The 20675-nt window shown below is 41.2% G+C and overlaps 2 protein-coding genes and 1 long non-coding RNA gene across 3 annotated transcripts in view; 2 read left to right on the forward strand and 1 right to left on the reverse strand.

Moving 5' to 3' along the window:
* nmnat2 (nicotinamide nucleotide adenylyltransferase 2) overlaps positions 1–1090 on the forward strand; it is a 7757-nt gene extending 6667 nt beyond the window's left edge. The window contains exon 11 of the mRNA XM_058633889.1: positions 1–1090. This exon is cut by the window's left edge and continues 1201 nt beyond it. The gene's annotated coding sequence lies outside the window, so the exon portion shown is untranslated.
* Positions 1091–1430: 340 nt separating this feature from the next.
* Positions 1431–16351, reverse strand: lamc2 (laminin, gamma 2). The gene is made up of 21 exons (XM_058633878.1): positions 15975–16351; positions 14382–14558; positions 14188–14305; positions 12454–12575; positions 12089–12220; positions 11800–11989; positions 11469–11578; positions 10995–11381; positions 10645–10851; positions 10236–10372; positions 9969–10119; positions 9679–9884; positions 9202–9281; positions 8984–9121; positions 7396–7540; positions 7152–7301; positions 6877–6991; positions 6606–6802; positions 6365–6523; positions 6174–6273; positions 1431–1905 (listed from the first exon to the last, which is right to left on the reverse strand). Exons 1-21 carry the CDS (start codon positions 16051–16053, stop codon positions 1652–1654), a joined length of 3354 nt encoding a protein of 1117 aa, XP_058489861.1. The 5' UTR covers positions 16054–16351; the 3' UTR covers positions 1431–1651.
* A 1453-nt stretch (positions 16352–17804) lies between these two features.
* On the forward strand, positions 17805–20078 carry LOC131466974 (uncharacterized). Its single transcript, XR_009241465.1, has 6 exons — positions 17805–17913; positions 18515–18654; positions 19210–19305; positions 19387–19559; positions 19684–19772; positions 19885–20078. It is a non-coding gene; the product is annotated as an uncharacterized LOC131466974 (long non-coding RNA).
* The last annotated feature ends 597 nt before the right edge of the window (positions 20079–20675 follow it).

Raw genomic sequence — 20675 nt, forward strand, 5'->3', positions numbered from 1 at the left:
ATCACCTTGTGCTAAAATGTGCTATATAAAGTAGCCTTGCCTACATTTTTGATAATAATAGGCTACATTTAATCAAAGTATTTTACATGACTCATCACATTTATCATACAATTGATGGTAGATTATTACATGAAGAAATGCAATGATGGTTATCATTCTATAGGAAATAATCATATGACAGATATATTGATTATTTGTCTAGAATCATTTTAGCAAATCAAGCAATTCAATGGAGATGAGGACCCCTATTACAGTAAGTGAATGCAGGTGACAGCAAATCAATCATCTATCTCCTATCAATCGGAGGCCCTAACCCTTGTTACATCAAAAGAATGATGATCTCTTTAAATTTCCTTTTATTATATTTTTTTGCTAATTAGTTTAATTTTGTATTTATGTGTGTCTTATTCTTTATTATATTTTATTTTGGTAATAATGTTCTTTCATGTACTTGTAGATAATATATAATTATTAGTATAAATCATTTCTTTAATACATTCTATTATATATTTTATGTTTTACATATTATTTTATCATTCCATGACAGTTGTGTGTCTCTGTTTCTGTCTATTGGACATTCTTTGGACATAGATGGTGCTAAGCTTCACTTTTAGCCTGCTACAGACCAGGTTTGCCCGGCAGCATAAGTTACCATGGTTACTTGGCTGGCATTCACATTAGCCACCTTGGTGGAACAGGGTTGAGGCTCAGATTGATGGAACGGAAACCTGAGCCACAGTTATGGCTTAGCCATGGTTGAGGCTTAGCCAGAGTCATAGTTTCCATGGTTACTGAGTTGGGGCTAATCTCAGCCTCTTTGATGAAACCGCACTCTCACTCATATTAACCAGACTTGGCCATTTAAGCTTGGCTTTGCCTTTAGCCTGCTTGATGGAATACCCCCCAGGAGGCGCATCTGTGATTGTTGAACTTTTTCTATTTAACACATATTTATTTTCTGTTGTTGTTGTTTTCCTCTGCATGTTCTCTGTTTGTTTCTGGCATGAAAATAATGACTCAGTTAATCAGTGAAATAACAATGTGTTGTAATGTGTTTGCAAAAAACAAAATAAAAGCATAGATAAATAAATATGAAGAGAAGATTTTATATTATATATAATCTGTGTGTGAGAGTGTGTGTGTGTGTGTGTCTTACTTTTTATCATGAGACACAGAAAAACCTTTTATTTTGAAAGGGTCACGTGTGAAGGTGTTTCACTTCCTCTCCTCTTATTTTCTTAAAGAAACAGTGATGGTTGTTTTTCTTTGCTGATGATGAAGAAAATGATGTCTACTTCTGGACATTGATCACTAACCACTCTAATGCTAAGCTAACCACTCTCCCTTCACATGCATCAAAAAGAGCAGAAACACGTTCATGTTTTTTTATCATTATTTTCCAGCTTTAAAGTAAAAAAAGATATAAAAGATGAAAGTGATTGTTTTTTATATAAATATGCAATGCTTACATTTAAATCTCTGAAATAATCTCTGAATATAGAAGTGTCATAAGAGAGAAGATGCAGGTGAGACATGTCCCCACGTCCTCTGTGTCTCACTTTTGAAATTTAAACAAAGTTTCTTTTGAATGTAAAACAACAGAAAAATGAATGTGCTTTGATGATTGGTTAAAATGAGTGGTCACATGACCTCAGGGCTCCTCGATGGGCGAGCTGTTGAGGCAGCCATCGGGGACGGCCTTCAGTATGTCCTCCAGGTTAGCGATGTCTCTCAGGACGGTGTCGATGTCCAGGTTGATGGTGGTGAGTCGGTGACGCATGGCATCCTCCTGCTGTTTCATGTTCACGAGCCGAGGCTTCAGCCCGCCCTCTATGTCTCTGTGGGCGCTAGCAAGCTCCGCCTCCAGCTGCTTCAGACGATCTTCATCCACAGCACCAGGCTGGTCTGAGGAGGAGGAGCTTAATTACTATGACCTTTGACCTCTGTTCATTTGTCTTTGGGTGACGGAACACGTTACTAACGTTATGAATTTTTTTTACTAACATTACAAACGTAAATAAGATAGAACATTACAATTTTTTTTACTAACAATATGAAAAAAGTTACATTACAATTTTTTTTACTAACATTACAAAAAACACGTTACTAAGATTACAAAAAAACACGTTACTAAGATAAAAAAAAACATGTTACTAAGATTACAGACAAAACACGTTACTAAAATTACAAAAACACGTTACTAAGATTACAAAAACATGTTACTAAGATTACAGAAAAAAACATGTTACTAAGATTACGGGAAAAACATGTTACTAAGATTACGAAAAAAATGTCACTAACATTACAAAAAACTTTATGGAAAAAAACATTACTAAGATTACGAAAAAAAATGACGTTACTAAGATTCCGAAAAAACATGAATAAGATTACGAGATAAACGCGTTTCTAAGATTACGAAAAAAAGTTACGGAAAAAACACTTGACTATGATTACAAAAGAACACGTTACTAAGATTCTGAAAAAAACACATTACTAAGATTATGGAAAAAAACATGTTACTAAGATTCTGAAAAAAAACACATTAGTAAGATTATGAAAAAAAACATGTTACTAAGATTATGGAAAAAAACACATTAGTAAAATTATGGTAAAAAACATGTTACTAAGATTACGAAAAAAGTTACGGAAAAAACACGTTACGATTACGGAAAAAAACGCATTAGTAAGATTATCTCCCCTCCACTCACCTTCAAAAACTACAATATATCCAGAACTCTGCTGCCCGTCTGCTCACCCACACCCGCTCCAGTGACCACATCACCCCCATCCTCAAAAAACTCCACTGGCTCCCTGTTCCCTACCGCATACAATACAAGGTTCTTCTCATCACTTACAAATCCCTCCATAACCTGGCTCCCTCATATCTCACTGACCTCCTCCACCTACACTGTCCCACCCGCTGCCTCAGATCCGCTGACTCCAACCTCCTCACTCCCCTCAGGACAAAGCGCCGAACCCTGGGGGACCGAGCCTTTGCTGCAGCCGCCCCCACTATCTGGAACTCACTCCCACAACTCATCAGGAACTCAGACTCACTACAGACATTCAAATCATTACTCAAAACCCACCTGTTCAAAACTGCATACACTTAACTGTCTATTTCCCATTGTTTTATCCCAGTCCTGTCCTTTGTTTTTGTTTTTGTTTTGTCGTTTTGTGTTTGTACAGCGTCTTTGAGTGTTAAGAAAAGCGCTATAAAAATACGATGTATTATTATGAAAAAAAACACGTTACTAAGATTACGGAAAAAACATGTTACTAAGATTATGAAAAAAACATGTTACTAAGAATATGAAAAAACATGATACTAACATTATGAAGAAAAACATGTTATTAAGATTATAGAAAAAACATGTTACTAAGATTGTGGAAAAACATGTTACTAAAATTCCGAAAAAACATGTTACTAAGATTATGGGAAAAACACATTACTAAGATTATGAAAAAAAAACACGTTACTAAGATTACGGAAAAAAACATGTTACTAAGATTACGGAAAAACATGTTACTAAAATTCCGAAAAAAACACATTACTAAGATTACGGAAAAAACATGTTACTAAGATTACGGAAAAAACACGTTACTAAAACTGAAAAAAAACACATGACTAAGATTATGAAAAAAAACACGTTACTAAGATTACGGAAAAAACACGTTACTAAGATTACGGAAAAAACACGTTGCTAAGATTATGAAAAAAACACGTGACTAAGATTATGAAAAAACATGTTACTAATATTAGGGAAAAAACACATTACTAAAATTATGAAAAAAACATGTTACTAAGACTACGGAAAAAACACATTACTAAGATTATGAAAAAAACGTGTAACTAAGATAACGGAAAAAACATTACTAAAATTATGAAAAAAACACATTACTAAGATTACGGAAAAAACATGTTACTAAGATTAAGGAAAAACATGTTACTAAGATTACGGAAAAAACATGTTACTAAGATTACAGAAAAACATGTTACTAAGATTACGGAAAAAACACGTTACTAAGATTACAGAAAAACATGTTACTAAGATTACGGAAAAAACACGTTACTAAGATTATAGAACAAACACGTTGCTAAGATTATGAAAAAAACACGTGACTAAGATTATGAAAAAACATGTTACTAATATTACGGAAAAAACACATTACTAAAATTATGAAAAAAAACATGTTACTAAGACTACGGAAAAAACACATTACTAAGATTATGAAAAAAACGTGTTACTAAGATAACGGAAAAAACATGTTACTAAGATTACGGAAAAAACACGTTACTAAGATTAAGATAAAACGTGTTACTAAGATTATGAAAAAAAAACACGTTACTAAGATTACGGAAAAAACATGTTACTTAGATTACGGAAAAAACATGTTACTAAGATTACGGAAAAAACACGTTACTAAGATTAAGATAAAACGCGTTACTAAGATTATGAAAAAAAAACACGTTACTAAGATTACGGAAAAAACATGTTACTAAAATTCCGAAAAAAACACTACTAAGATTACGGAAAAAACATGTTACCAAGATTACGGAAAAAACACGTTACTAAAACAGAAAAAAAACACATGACTAAGATTATGAAAAAAAAACACGTTACTAAGATTACGGAAAAAACACGTTACTAAGATTACGGAAAAAACACGTGGCTAAGATTATGAAAAAAACACGTGACTAATATTATGAAAAAACATGTTACTAAGACTACAGAAAAAACACATTACTAAGATTATGAAAAAACGTGTTACTAAGATAACGGAAGAAACATGTTACTAAAATTATGAAAATACACGTTACTAAGACTGAAAAAAAAACATGTTACTAAGACTACGGAAAAAACACGTTACTAAGACTGAAAAAAAAAACATGACTAAGATTATGAAAAACACACGTGACTAAGATTATGAAAAAACATGTTACGTATATTAAGGAAAAAACACATTACTAAAATTATGAAAAAAACATGTTACTAAGACTACGGTAAAAACACGTTACTAAGACTATGAAAAAACGTGTTACTAAGATAACGGAAAAAACATGTTACTAAAATTATGAAAAAACATGGTACTAAGACTACGGAAAAAACACGTTACTAAGACTATGAACAAAAACACATTACTAAGATTACGGAAAAAACACGTTACTAAGATTATGAAAAAACGTGTTTCTAAGATTATGAAAAAAAACATGTTACAAAGATTACGGAAAAAACACGTTACTAAGATTATGATAAAACGTGTTTCTAAGATTATGAAAAAAAACATGTTACTAAGATTCCGGAAAAAACATGTTACTAAAATTCCGGAAAAAACCCGTTACTAAGATTACAAGAAAAACATGTTACTAAGATTACGGAAAAAACACGTTACTAAGATTATGATAAAACGTGTTACTAAGATTATGAAAAAAAAACACGTTACTAAGATTACGGAAAAAACATGTTACTAAGATTATGAAAAAAAAAACGTTACTAAGATTACAGAAAAAACATGTTACTAAGATTATGAAAAAAAAACGTTACTAAGATTACAGAAAAAACATGTTACTAAAATTACGGAAAAAACATGTTACTTAGATTACGGAAAAAAAAACGTTACTAAGATTATGATAAAACGTGTTACTAAGTTTATGAAAAAAATACACGTTACTAAAATTACGGGAAAAACACGTTACTAAAATTCTGGAAAAAAAACATGTTACTAAGATTACAGAAAAAACACGTTACTAATATTACGGAAAAAACACATTACTAAGATTATGAAAAAAACCACGTTACTAAGATTACGGAAAAAACATGTTACTTGGATTACGGAAAAAAAACGTTACTAAAATTACGGAAAAAACATGTTAAAAAACATGGAAAAAAAATGTTACTAAGATTAGGAAAAAAAATGTTCTAAGATTAGGAAAAAAAATGTTACTAAGATTAGGAAAAAAATATGTTACTAAGATTAGGAAAAAACACGTGACTAACATTAAGGAAAAAAAAGACAAAAACATGATAGCTAAAATAAAACGTTACTAGGATAATACACTAAGTTTCAAACCTCTAAATCTCCTGTAAATGTGACCTCCGGCCACTGGGTGGCACCGTTTCTTGGGGAGAATTTTTCTATTTTCTCCTCGCACTGAAAGCAGTAGCACTTACTCATGTTGGCCAGCAGAGCGGTGATGTCTCTGAGCGTCTGTCCCACGGCATCTCGGGTCCCTTTGGCGTTATTGAATGCAGCCACTGCATCAGACGCCGCCTGCAGGGGACAGATGGACACCACATGGACACGGTTGACCGTCTGTCCCACAGTCTGTGACTCACCATGTCTCTGCGTGAGGACACGTTACCTGCTGGGCGTCGGCCTCCAGCTTCTTAGCGTTGTCTAGCTCGAAGTCAAGGTCTCTGGCCACGTCGATGGCCCGTGTCTTCAGACCCTTGGCGTCTGCGTTCAGCTTGATGGCTTCATTGACAAGACCAGTGCGAGACGGCAACGCCGCGAATGTCCCCTGAAGACGGGGACAAGGACAATTAGGACTGATGTCACCGTAACGAGAGTCAAGCTAATGAGAGCGAGGCTCCTGGTGTTACCTCCAGACCGGTGACCAGGTCCTGAAGTCCATCCATGAGTCCCAGGGTGTGGCTGTAGTCCGTCAACACGTCTTTGAGGGAGGAGCCTGTGGCGTTGTTGTTGCTAACAGCCTGCTGGACGGTGGCGCTGATGCTGGGGAGACGCCTTATGGCGGCGTCGGCCAGAGCTTTGCCGCCGTCGATTTGCTGGTCGAACCCTGAGGAGGGGGAGGAGTCATGTTCAAGCTGTTTGTGGACAGGTCAAAGGTCAGATGTCTCTGTGTGTTGGTACCTTTCAGCGCATTCAGGGCGTCGTCTAGTTCCTTGGTGTTGCTGCTGATGCGCCGCAGAGCGGCCGTGGTGTCGGCCTCGGCGACGTAGACACGGTCCAGGAGTTTGTTCGCGTCCTGGTGACAAAGACCAGACGTAGTCTCGTGTCAAACTTTCGTCTCGTGTCAAACTTTTGTCTTGTGTCAAACTTTTGTCTCGTGTCAAACTTTTGTCTCGTGTCAAACTTTCGTCCTGTGTCCGTTTGTTTGTCCTCTGGGAGGACGTGGTTACATTTACCTGCTGGGACGACTTGCCCTTGGCTAACAGCTTCTCTGTGGCCGTCCTGTCTCGCTGCACGCCGTCCTGCATCACCTCGAAGCCTGAGATGTTCTCGTCAACCTCGTCCTTCAGATCATCCAACCTGGACATCATGGCGTCCATCTGCCCCTGAGCATTATGGGATAAACGCGGAGGTTAAAAACATGAAACAGAAATCAAGAGGACATCGTCTGAAGAGGACGTCGTCTGAAGAGGATGATACCTTCAGGGACGTCGGGATGTTTCGCTCCATGTTAGCGATGTTTTTCAACATGTCGTCTGCCATCTTGCTTTCGTCTTTAGCCTCAGCGCTAACATGGACCGCCTGGTCCTCCAGACCCTTCACCCGTGCCAGAGTCTGATCGAACCTGAGGACATGGACATGGTTAGCAGACAACAACCTGAGGACATGGACATGGTTACGGCTGCACCAATAAGGGAGCCTGTCTGCTTGCCAATTCTGTGTGCTAATTGCCCTCAGGAGAGTTGAAGTCCTGGATTGGTGGCTGCCGACCCCGCCCACGAAGAGGATTGGCTGTTCTGGAGGATCCATGATATTTGAACCAGGGACAGCCAGCGTTCTCCCTCTCTCTCCCTCGCCTCAACCAGACACTTTTTGTAATCTAGATGGTTATGAGTAATCTTGTGTGTAGTAGGGGTGGGCTGCCGTTCCGTTTGATCCCGTTTTCTCCTGTTTATGTTAGAAAGATTAGAATTGTGTTTTGGTTTTGCATAGGAGTAGGGCTTTGTTTGATACTTAGGAAACGTTGTGTTTGTTGTTTTGGCCTTGGTCCACCCTGAAGCTATTTTCGTTCATTTAGTAAAACATTCTAAATAGTCTATAATAAATATAATTTTGTCATCTACCCCTTCGCCTTGTGGCTACTTGGGACCTGGGAGTGTAAACCATCCTTCATGTTATGCCCACCGACCCCTAGACCGGGCGTAAGATGAATGGTTGGTTTCCACTCCCAGGTCCCAAGCATTTGGGAGGTGATTTTTCATAAATTCGTCTATGGCAAACTCCATTTTCCCCACACACACAAAAGAAAACTGTCAAACAGACTTACCATGCCAGAAAATAACAATCAAAAAAGACGGACGAGCCCCCAATTCATGTTACGCCCGGTCTATGGGTCAAACAAAACCCTACTCCTATGCAAAACCAAAGCACAATTCTAATCTTCGTAAGCTAACATAAACAGGAGAAAACGGGATCAAAAGGAATGGCAGCCCACCCCTACTACACCCCTACTACACACAAGATTACTCATAACCATCTAACAAAAAGTGGCTGGTTGAGGCGAGGGAGAGAGTGGGAGAACGCTGGCTGTCCCTGGTTCAAATATCATGGATCCTCCAGAACAGCCAATCCTCTCCGTGGGTGGGGTCAGCAGCCACCAATCCAGGACATCAACTCTCCTGAGGACAATTAGCACACAGAATTGACAAGCAGCCATAACAACATGGTTAGCAAACAACAACCTAAGGACATGGACATGGTTAGCAAACAACAACCTGAGGACTTGGACATGGTTAGCAAACAACAACCTGAGGACATGGACATGGTTAGCAGACAACAACCTGAGGACATGGACATGGTTAGCAGACAACAACCTGAGGACATGGACATGGTTAGCAGACAACAACCTGGGGACATGGACGAGGTTAGCAGTCAACAACCTGAGGACATGGACATGGTTAGCAGACAACAACCTGAGGACATGGATGTGGTTAGCAAACAACAACCTGAGGACATGGACATGGTTAACATGGAAGAAACTCTGTGATTGTTTATCTGCGTGTCTCACATTGTCTTCAGATCTCCAAGCTGTTCTTTGACTCTGTTCTCTTGGTTCTGGAGAGTCCGGACCAGAGCCAGACTCTTCTCAGAGTCGCTCAGAGCGGCGTTGGCCATGTCCTCCACGCCCTCAGCCTTCGTCTGGTGTCTGGAAGGAGAACCCAGAGAATCCAGAGTCAGTAACTCAAACATGTGGGTATCTGGACATGATGGACATGAAGGACGTACGTATCAGCCAAACCCTTGGCAGTCTGGACCAGCGATGACCAGAGCGTTGACGGCAGAGAAGCGTCACCAAGCGGAAACTCCTGAAAGATGAGGGACAACACATCAAAACTGTACAAGCTCATGTTTGAAATACTGATGAATCATCTGTGGTCAGCAGCTGACCAGAGGCTGTAAGCGCCCCCTGCTGCTGACACACAGAGACACTCACTCTCCCACACCAAACCTCAGAGAGAAAACCAGTGATTTTAGCTGCTGATCCTCTGCTGCCTCGTGTGGTCACTTTGTGTCACTGAGTTCAAATGAAATAATTCAAATGCATTAGAATTCAGTGATGGAGGCAGCAGAGGATCAACAGCTCTTTGTGTGTGTGTGTGTGTGTGTGTGTGTGTGTGTGTGTGTGTGATGTTAAAATCACTGATTTTCTCTGTGGACTTTGGTGTGGGAGAGTGAGTGGTTTACACACACACACACACTTACAGCCGATCTGAGGTCGGCTTTGGCCTCGTCCAGTTTGCGTCTCATGTCCGTCACCAGCGTCTGGACCTCGTCCACCTCTGTCTTATATGTCCTCTGCAGCTGTTTGATGTCCTCGACCGTGTCCTGGACGTTGTGGACGTCCTGACCCGTAGTCAGCTGACTCCTGCTGATGGATGACAGACGGCTCTGCAGGCTTTTTTCCATTTCTGTTCGACACAGGAGACCTGATGTCATCATTGTGTCCCAAACACAAAAGTCAAACCAGCAGGGGGCGATGTTGATCCTCTCACCTAACAGCTCCTCACTGTTGTCCTGCAGGTCGTCCACCAGTTGCTCAGCTGCTTGCAGCGCCTCCTTCAGGCCACTGTTGGCTGTCAGACCTCCGTCCATGTCAGACAGACGAGTGTCCAACTCCTTCAGTCTGAGCATGTAGACGTCCATCTGATGTCCAACACATACACACACACAGACACACAGAAATATTGAAATGAAGGAAAAGACATCACGGTCTGACTATGTGTGACATTCACTGACTCAGCGCTGACTCAGCGTCGTACCTGTGTCTTGATGGGGTTGAAGCAGGAGGGACAGCTGACTCGTTGACACTTGAGTCCTTCATGTCCTGGTCTGCACTGACAGAGACCGACGTCATCACACTGACGAGACTCGGAGCCGCTCAGGTCACAGTCACACGCTGTATAACAAACAAACAAACATGGTCACGTCTTTAAACCACTCACTCTCCCACACACACACACGCACGCACACACACACACACACACACACACACACGCACTCTCCCACACACACGAACACACACACACACACACACACTCGCTCTCCCACACACACACACAGAGGAGCTGTTGATCCTCTGCTGCCTCTATCACTGAGTTCAAATGTCTGATTTTAATGAATTGACCAGCAGCTCCTGTGTTATCCTGGGCTGTGACATCACTTCCTTACGTTTGCAGGGGTCAGAGAGACGACTGTGATAGAATCCTCTCACACACGTCTCACAGTTCTGTCCTCTCGTGTTGTTCACACACTTCAGGCATTCACCGCTGCGGCGGTCGCAGCTTCCCGCCACACTGACATCGATGTGACCGTTACACTGACACGGCCTGCAGGGGTCGCCATAGAAACCGTCCTGACACACGTCACAGAGAGGACCTGAGGACAGACACGGAAACATGTCACACACACCAGCAGGGGGCAGTAAAACTCAATCCACCGTGTTTTTCAACTGGGCGTGTTTTTCCTAAGTGGGCGTGTTTATCCTAAGTGGACGTGTTTTATAAGTGGGCGTGGCTCACCAGTGGTTCCGGCTGGACAGCGGTCACACAGTGGCTGCAGTGAGCCTGCAGGCAGGGAGCAGGACAGCCCATGTGGACAGGGACACTTGACACACGTCTTCCAGGCGTTGCGGTAAAAGCCTGCGGTGCAGCTGAGGTCTTCAGGCGTCTGGTCAGCAGAGTAACAGTCACCGGTCATCGGGTCACAGCTGCCGCCTGTGCAGCTGCAGGGTTCACACGGACCAAAGGCGCCCTCTGCTGGACGCGAGCGTCTGAACCTGTCTGCACAGTGCTCGCAGAACTCACCTGCGTAACCTGAGGGACAGCTGCAGGTCCTGACCCAGGGGGCGGGGACACCGTCCCCACGCCGGGCCGACACCAGTCGCACGTCGTCAAGGTAACCACGTCCTGAAGAGACACAGCACAAATAAAGATTGATTGATTGATTGATTGATTGATTGATTGATTGATTGATTGATTGATTGAAAATCTGACCATTTTCACCAAATGTGGCTCGGATCTTGATGTCAGTCAGATTCTGCAGCAGCGTCTGGAACTGAAGAGACGAGAGCTGAGGTCTCCACCTGCTGTCTGAGCCGTCCAACCTGTCCATCAAACACAAGAGACGCTGAGTCAACGCTGAGTCACCGCTGAGTCACCGCTGAGTGACTCAGGTAAATTAATTTCAGGTAAATTAACCTCAGGTGAGTTAACCTCAGGTGAGTTAATCTCAGGTGAGTTAATTTCAAGTGAGTTAATCTCAGGTGATTTAACCTCAAGTGAGTTAATCTCAGGTGAGTTAATCTCAAATTTATTTTGTCCTGACCTGAAGCTGTACTTGATCTTCTGTCCACAGGGGACGATGGACCGCAGGTCGCCCAGGGAGGCGGAGACTCTCAAGCCGCCTCCCTCCAGAATTACATCGTTGGTGGACGGATGACGGACGCCACGGTCCAGACGCAACGAGAAGGAGAAGTTCTGACCGTAACTGAGCAACTGGTTTCCAAGGTAACGAGCTGTGACAGAGGAGAGGACACATCTGGTCAGCAGAGAAGGAAACAAAGTAAGGAGGAGAGGAGAAAGGACAAGATGATAGAGGCGGGGCTTATTCACACCTGGGGCGTACAGGTAAACAGGAAGACTGTTCTTAGAGATGACCTCCACGTCTCCATGAGAGGGTGACCAACGGAAATGAACGTTTGAGGGAGTGATACCATGAACTGAGGACACTGTCCAACCATCAGGACCTTTAGACAGAGACAGAGACATCATAGACATCAGAGACACAAGAGACGTCAGAGACCCAAGAGACATCAGAGACACAAGAGACCAGAGACATCAGAGACACAAGAGACATAAGAGACATCAGAGACGCAAGAGACATCAGAGACACAAGAGACATCAAAGACACAACAGGCTGAAGGTTTTATTTTGAAATGAGTCCTGGGGTTTTATTGTGAAGAGATCAAATGTGACTGACCGCCAGTGAAGCTGGAGTTGATGATGTAGACAAAGAAACTGTTGTGAGCAGAACATCTGCTGCTGTGACCGTAACAGAAACAGGGCGGAGTCTCACTCCCAGAATCCTCTCTGGTTTGACGTCTAAAAACGGCAAGAAGAAAAGAACCAGAGCATCAGTTAAAGTCTACGTCATCTATGTCACATGATCGCATCTTTATCGACGTCACATGATTGCGTCTTTATCTGCGTCTTTATCTGAGTCTTTAAAAAACGTATATATCGCACTTATGACTAGCACTTCATAGTTTGGCTTACTTGAAGCTCTTACTTACTTCTAGATCTTATTTGTACCCAAATGTTTAAATGCACTTATTGTAAGTCGCTTTGGATAAAAGCGTCTGCTAAATGACATGTAACATGTAACATCACATGATCGCGTCGTTTATCGACGTCACATGATCGCGTCTTTATCTACATTACATGATCACGTCTTTATCGACGTCACATGATTGCGTCTTTATCGACGTCACACGATCGCGTCTTTATCGATGTCACATGATCGCGTCTTTATCTACGTCACATAATCGCGTCTTTATCTACGTCACACTACCGCGTCTTTATCTACGTCACATGATCGCGTCTTTATCTACGTCACATGATCCCGTCTTTATCGACGTCACATAATCACGTCTTTATCTACGTCACATAATCACGTCTTTATCTACGTCACATGATCGCGTCTTTATCTACGTCACATGATCGCGTCTTTATCTACGTCACATAATCACGTCTTTATCTACGTCACATCATCGCGTCTTTATCGACGTCACATGATCATGTCTTTATCCAGGTCACATTATCTACGTCACATGATCGTGTCTTTATCTACGTCACATGATTGCGTCTTTATCTACATCACATGATCGAGTCTTTATCGACGTCACATGATTGCGTCTTTATCTACGTCACATGATCGCGTCTTTATCGACGTCACATGATCGCGTCTTTATCGACGTCACATGATCGCGTCTTTATCGACGTCACATGATCGCATCTTTATCTACGTCACATGATCGCGTCTTTATCTACGTCACATGATCGCGTCTTTATCTACGTCACATAATCGCGTCTTTATCGACGTAACATGATCGCGTCTTTATCTACATCACATGATCGCGTCTTTATCGACGTCACATGATCGCGTCTTTATCGACGTCACATGATCGCGTCTTTATCTACGTCACATGATCGCGTCTTTATCGACATCACATGATCGCGTCTTTATCAACGTCATATGATCGCGTCTTTATCTACGTCACATGATCGCGTCTTTATCGACATCACATGATCGCGTCTTTATCAACGTCATATGATCGCGTCTTTATCTACGTCACATGATTGCGTCTTTATCGACGTCACATGATCGCGTCTTTATCGACGTCACATTAACGTGTCTTTATCTACGTCACATGATCACGTCTTTATTTCCGTCACATGATCGCGTCTTTATCGACGTCACATGATCGCGTCTTTATGATCCACTGATCCACTGCTTCCTCCATCACTAAGTTCAAATGTCTTATTTTGTCACTTCAGTGTTTGAAATCCAACGTTCATATTGACGTCAGTTACACAAAGTGACCACACGAGGCAGCAGAGGACCAGCAGTTCCTGTGTCCCTGCAGCTAAAATCACTGATTTCCTCTGTGAGCTTTGGTGTGGGAGAGTGGGGGTTAGTTCAGGTGAGACTCACTTTTGTGTGCAGCCATTTGGTCCGATGGCTCCGTCTGGACAGCGGTTGCATTTTTGTCCGCTCACTCCTTGTTTACAGCTGCAGCGCCCCCTGCTGTCACACGTGCTGCTGACAGAGCCTGTGGGAGAAGCTCAGGGTGAGAAGAGCAGCAGATGTGATGAAAGTCTGAAGGTCAGTGTTTGCTCGTTTCTCACCTGTGGCATTACAGCGGCAGGGCGTGCAGCTCAGCCCCGCCCCCTGCAGGTAGAAGCCAGCCTTGCAGCGCTCGCAGTGGCGGCCCTCGGTGTTTCCCTGACAGTCGACACAGTGGAGACCCATGTCGTCACGGAGACAGTAACCAGATTTACCGTTACACTCACAGAGAAGCGTCGCTGCACAACAACAGGGAAAGTCTTTTATTTTGACAATCCTGAATGTAGGAGTCATTTCCTGACGTTGTTTTGTTACATAATGATTTTAATAATGAAGTGAGACGACATGATTGTCTTTATTACATTTAAAAAGAGACTTCAGAGACACAGAGAGACACAGAGACTCAGAGACATCAGAGACACAGAGACACAGAGACATCAGAGACACAGACACATCAGAGACACAGAGACACAGAGACACAGAGACAAAGATACATCAGAGACACAGAGACATGAGAGACAGAGATACATCAGAAACTTCAGAGACATCAGAGACACAGAGAGACACAAAGAGACATCAGTGACACGGATACATCAGAGACACAGAGACGAAGAGAGACACAGAGACATCAGAGACACAGAGACATCAGAGAGACATCATAGACTTCAGAGACATCAGTGACACAGATACATCAGATACTCAGAGACAAAGAGAGACACATAGACATCAGAGAGACACAGAGACAGTTAACCTGTTAACTGGTGGTAACAGGTTAACTGGTAACAGGTTAACTGGTTAACTTTCATCACTGGGTCTTTGTAAACTAGGTCAAGTCATCGTCCACCATTTTGTGTCAAACTTGAATCACAGGTCATACTGTGCTCTCCCTGACACATGACCTGAGGACACACAGTCCACCACTGCATGAAGACATGAGACAGAGTGAGACAGTGATGAAGGTGTAGATATGGTCATGTCTGTGAAACATTTCTGCTCTGTCTTCACGCACTTATCTGTCTCCTATTGAACATGAATGGAACAAACATTCACCACTTCATATTAATCACCTCACATCCACCTTTTCATACTCACCACTTCACATTCACCACTTCACAACCATCACTTCACATTCACCACTTCACATCAACCACTTCAAATTCACCACTTTACATTAATCACTTCACATCCATCATTTCATACTCACCACTTTACATTAATCACTTCACATTCATCACTTCATATTCACCACTTCACATTAATCACTTCACATCCACCATTTCACATCAACCACTTCAAATTCACCACTTCACATCCACCACTGCATACTCACCACTTTACATTAATCACTTCCCATTCATCACTTCATACTCACCACATTACGGTAATCATTTCACATCCATCACTTCACATTCATCACTTCATATTCACCACTTCACATCCACCATTTCACATCAATCACTTCAAATTCACCACTTCACATCCACCACTTCATACTCACTACTTTACATTAATCATTTCACATTCACCACTTTACATTAATCACTTCATACTCACCACTTTACATTAACCACTTCACATTCACCACTTCACATCTAGCGTTCACTCATGATGAAAAACATAATTAATAGATTTAGTTATGATTGATTGATACTCACAGTAAAATGTGTGTGTGGCGTGGAGACTACAAACTGCAGCCAGGAGGCCACACACTGAAATCCACCAACTACTCCTCATGTCCACAGAGAACAGAGTCCACAGAGAACAGAGTCCAGAGTCCACAGAGTCCACAGAGACCAGAGACCAGAGACCAGAGACCAGAATCCACAGAGACAACAGAGACCACAGAGTCCACAGAGTCCACAGAGTCCAGAGTCCAAAGTCCAAAGTCCACAATCCACAATCCACAAAGTCCAGTTATACCAGAATCCAGGTAGTTCAGAGAGTCCTGCTCAGAGCTGAGACACATGCAGAGAGCGCGTGTGTGTGTGTCTTATATCTGCTCTGTGCAGGTCTGTACACGCTGCACATACTCACACACACACACACACACACACATTCACTCATACACTCAGACACATGCTTACTCACACACTCACACACACACACATTCAATCACACACTCAGACACACACACATACTCACACACACACACATTCACTCATACACTCAGACACACACACATTCACATTGACAGTGGACTGTTGTTCTGGACTCTTCTATCACATTTGCATTTTTATGAGACAAAGACATTTCACAGGGAAACAGGAAGTGGAAAACAGCTGAGTTCACACTGTCATATACAGAGTGTGTGCGTGTGTGTGCGCGTGTGTGTGTGTGTGTGTCAGACACACAGACAGTGAATCACAGCTGCACCTCTATCACTTTTTTTTTCGGTGGATGTTTTCATGATTAAACTGTGTCCTGAGGCCACAAGTACGACACACCCTGAACACACACACACTAATGTATGATCCATCACACACACCCTGCCAATACCTGGTTACACACTTTCAAACTATTCCAACCAGAAATACACAGCCACAGGTTACAGATATACACACACACACACACACACACACACATATGCACACGCACACACACACACACATGCACACGCACACGCACACGCACACAAACACACACACACACACACACCTACACATGCACACAACACCTACACATGCACACACATGCACACAGACACACCCAGTCTGTTGCTGTTACCGTGTCAATGCCGCACCCTGAACACACACGTTACTAACACCTCAGAGTTCACTTTTTAACTACACACACTCACTGTGTGTGAGTGTGTGTATAAATCTAAACCTGGTGTTTTTATAGTGACCATGTATATATATGTGTGTATATATATATATATATATATATATGTATATATATATACATACATACGTATATCTATATATATATATATTTTTTAATATATGTATGTATATATATATATATGTAAAACCATTGAATGTTTTGGAAATTATGAAATATTTCTTTTTATTTAGTGGCAGTCGTTTGCGGAACAAATGGCGGATTCAAATACAGTTACAGATAAGTTCTTCTTCTCCACTCTTATCTTTTCACTTGCACTACTAGAACTGTCCTTTAATCTCGTTGTACACTGTATAATGACAATAAAGGTGATTCTGATTCTGATTCTGAGATACAAAAACAGTCCCGCCTCAACCTCGCTGTGATTGGACACGATCATGGTGAAGTCCCGCCCCTAGCCTCGCTCTGATAGGACACGATCATGATAAAGTCCTGCCCCCAGCCTCGCTCCGATTGGAAAGGATCACGATGAAGTCCCGTCCCCAGCCTGAGAAGGGTCTAGCTGCAGACCCGCAGACCACTCAACGAAACGCCCCTTTACTCAACGAAACACCCCTTTACTCAACGAAACACCCCTTTACTCAACGAAACACCCCCTCACACTCAACGAAACACCCCCTCACACTACACGACACTCTGATTGGGTCTCAAGAGACTGCGTCTGGAACGTGATGAAGTTTACGTTGACCGAGTATGAAGAGAGAACCCGAAAAAGTAACACGGTTAAAACACGGGAAAATAACGGAGGAAAAGGTAAGAATGGATAAAAAACACATTTAGATATTGAACACTGGATGAATAGTCATTATTTGTATCCATTATATCAATTAAGTGCGGTTTATTAACCAGTTATGTCTGCATGCTGTAACGATAGCGAGCAAGACGCAGCGATTTTCTCCCTTTTATTCTTTTTTTTCCTTTTTTTCTTTTATTTATATGTACAGGTTATAACATTGACAATATAACATTGTCTCATTTTCAACCAAGAAACGTATAAGATAAACTATATGATCTCTATATATTAGTATTTATCTGTTTTTTAATCTTTAAATGACTCTGAGAAGTTGCACACAGCTTTGCTCATTTGAAAACGTGTGACCTCAGTTCTACAATTGTTAAGATAAAAGATTTGATGATGAATAATATTTTTCATGTTTAGAAATTAGAAGTTCTATTGAATCACAGTCAACAGTGTCATTTGATTTGATTTATTTCAGTTAGCCTGCATATATTTTAGGACAGGGAAAGTCTTAAAGGCAAATGCAGTCCAGTTCATTACTACTTGATTCTGGATTAAAAATGTTTCCATGTTAAAAATACAAAATACAATATTAATTTACATTTTCTCTTATAGAGCAACACTACGTTCAGTGAAGGAGCAGACCCTGAGCTGAGGAGATGCGACTTGGACACTGATCTGCACAAAAAAGGGGAGCTATGCAAAGCTTGTGTCCCATCTGCAGGGACACCAAAGGTCAATGGTGGAGTACGGTGGTAAGTCCTAAATTATCAAATATTTTTTCATTTCAACGCTGAAAGGCTTTAATTTCCCCATGAGCCTTATGTATTATTAAATGTGATGTTATTTCTGTTTGTCCTGACCATGGATAACTGTGACCATCAAACTATTCAACTCATCCATTTGAGTATCAGAAACTCAAAATAAGTAAAGTAAAGTAAACTAATGCTGGAGCCATTTCATCTATGTGTACTGTACTTCATGTGTGTAGAATCTTAAGTCAATGTGTATTTTATTTTCACTCTTGTTGAGAATTTAGATATTGAGAAAAAGTTTCAAGATTCCTGCATTTTTATAGATGCCCCTGATAATAATGATTGTTCTCAGAAGTAATGTAACAATTTGCCTCTCAGACAGGCTTATCTGTATATCCATTTAGGGCAGTGATGTTACTGTGGCCAAACAAGTTGCCAGCCAGGATGACACCTCTTATCAGAGGAAGTGCAAATAATCAGGGAAAGAAAATGTCTTATTCAAAGTTCTTAATCACATGTATTCAGTGTTGCATATTATGTGTAATTTAATTTTAGGAAAGGGCCCAACAAGCCCAACAGAAGCGACGCGAGGCATGTTGTCTGTTAACCAGTGTAATCACAGAGGATCAGGGCATGCTGCAACACCTTAAAGTGAGTGACAATGGCATTTAGTGTGGTGTTTGTGTATTTGTATATGAATACCCAAAATAAAATCCTATACAATTTTTATAGAACATCATCACAGGCAACACGGTGTCTCCTTGGGCCAAGAAACAGGACAGGGTCATCCTTCTTTTTGAAGATGATTAACAAGTGGACAAAGTCATGCACTACTCGAACGTACTGAGACAGACAAGAAGTCTGCAGATCCAGTGGCATTCGTAATGGATGTACTTTTGCCAGAGGTGAGATCTCAGACACTGACACTGATTTGTAGACTACATGTTTTATGTGACTGCATATGTCTGTCTCCTTTTAACACATGGTCACTGTCTAACACAATCTTAAATCTTAATCTTCATGCCACAGGCAACAGTATACGCCCTCGGAGCTGTTCACTCCATCTCCCTGGACAAAGCCAAGGAGATGTACATGCGTGGCACAGAGTTTGACTCAAGGTAAGCAGGATAGTTTAGGAAACTGTTAATCCAATTTTCAGTTTATATCTTATTATGTATTTGAGTGTCTTTAACGACTTAATTATTTTGCTATATCATTTTGTCTTGTCAGCGAGATAACCCAGCTTGGGGAACAGCTTCAGAGCCACATTTCCTCAAAAGCGAGACAGAACCTGGATAGCTTCCTGAGCAATTACAAGAAAGCCTTGGAGTGTGAGGAATTCCTCAGGCGCCTGTAATCCCTGGGTAGTGAATGTGTCTGCTGGATAGTCTGTTGTGTATAAAATAAAGAAAATATATCATTCATCACTTGTATTCATTACATGGATTTGAAAGTTATACAACTTTCTGTGCAGAATCAAGGGTTTCAGTGCATTTGTTTTACTTTCATCAAAAGACCTACTGATGTCCAACTGGCTGGGTTTGATTCAGATACCAATGTTTCACATATCTTCCTGGAAATAGGTAACATCTCCTTAATGACATACTCAGCAGATCTTGTCTACTTAACTTCTGTCTACCACCACCTGGACCACACCAGCACAGGATTTTAGGAGGGTTTCTTTCAGGTTAAAAACCTGATCAAGTAGACTTTTATTAGTTCTAATCGTTGTTCTGTCCAGTTGAACAACATGTCAAACTACAGACTAATAAGACATTCAATAAATGTAGGCCTATATTAAACACACCTTTTTGTAACATACAGGTTGCCATGATGTTGGAAGTTTGCAAAAACAAATGAAATTATTCAAAGTGTGTGTTCAAAGTGGAATTTGTGATATTATATTGTATAAACGTGATATTATATTGTATAAACGTGATATTATATTGTATAAACATTGTATAAACGTGATATTATATTGTATAAACGTGATAATTATATTGTATAAACGTGATATTATA

This window comes from Solea solea, chromosome 1, assembly GCF_958295425.1.
Source record: "Solea solea chromosome 1, fSolSol10.1, whole genome shotgun sequence".
Classification (NCBI taxonomy): domain Eukaryota; kingdom Metazoa; phylum Chordata; class Actinopteri; order Pleuronectiformes; family Soleidae; genus Solea; species Solea solea.

Excerpts from the sequence above, each read along its gene's own strand:
- lamc2 (XM_058633878.1), bottom strand. The coding sequence starts at position 16,053 with ATGAGGAGTAGTTGGTGGATTTCAGTGTGTGGCCTCCTGGCTGCAGTT. Across the intron at positions 11,579-11,799 it reads AAGATCAAGTACAGCTTCAG|GTTGGACGGCTCAGACAGCA; the intron begins GTCAGGACAAAA and ends TTTGATGGACAG. Across the intron at positions 10,373-10,644 it reads TCTCTCTGACCCCTGCAAAC|CGTGTGACTGTGACCTGAGC; the intron begins GTAAGGAAGTGA and ends TTTGTTATACAG.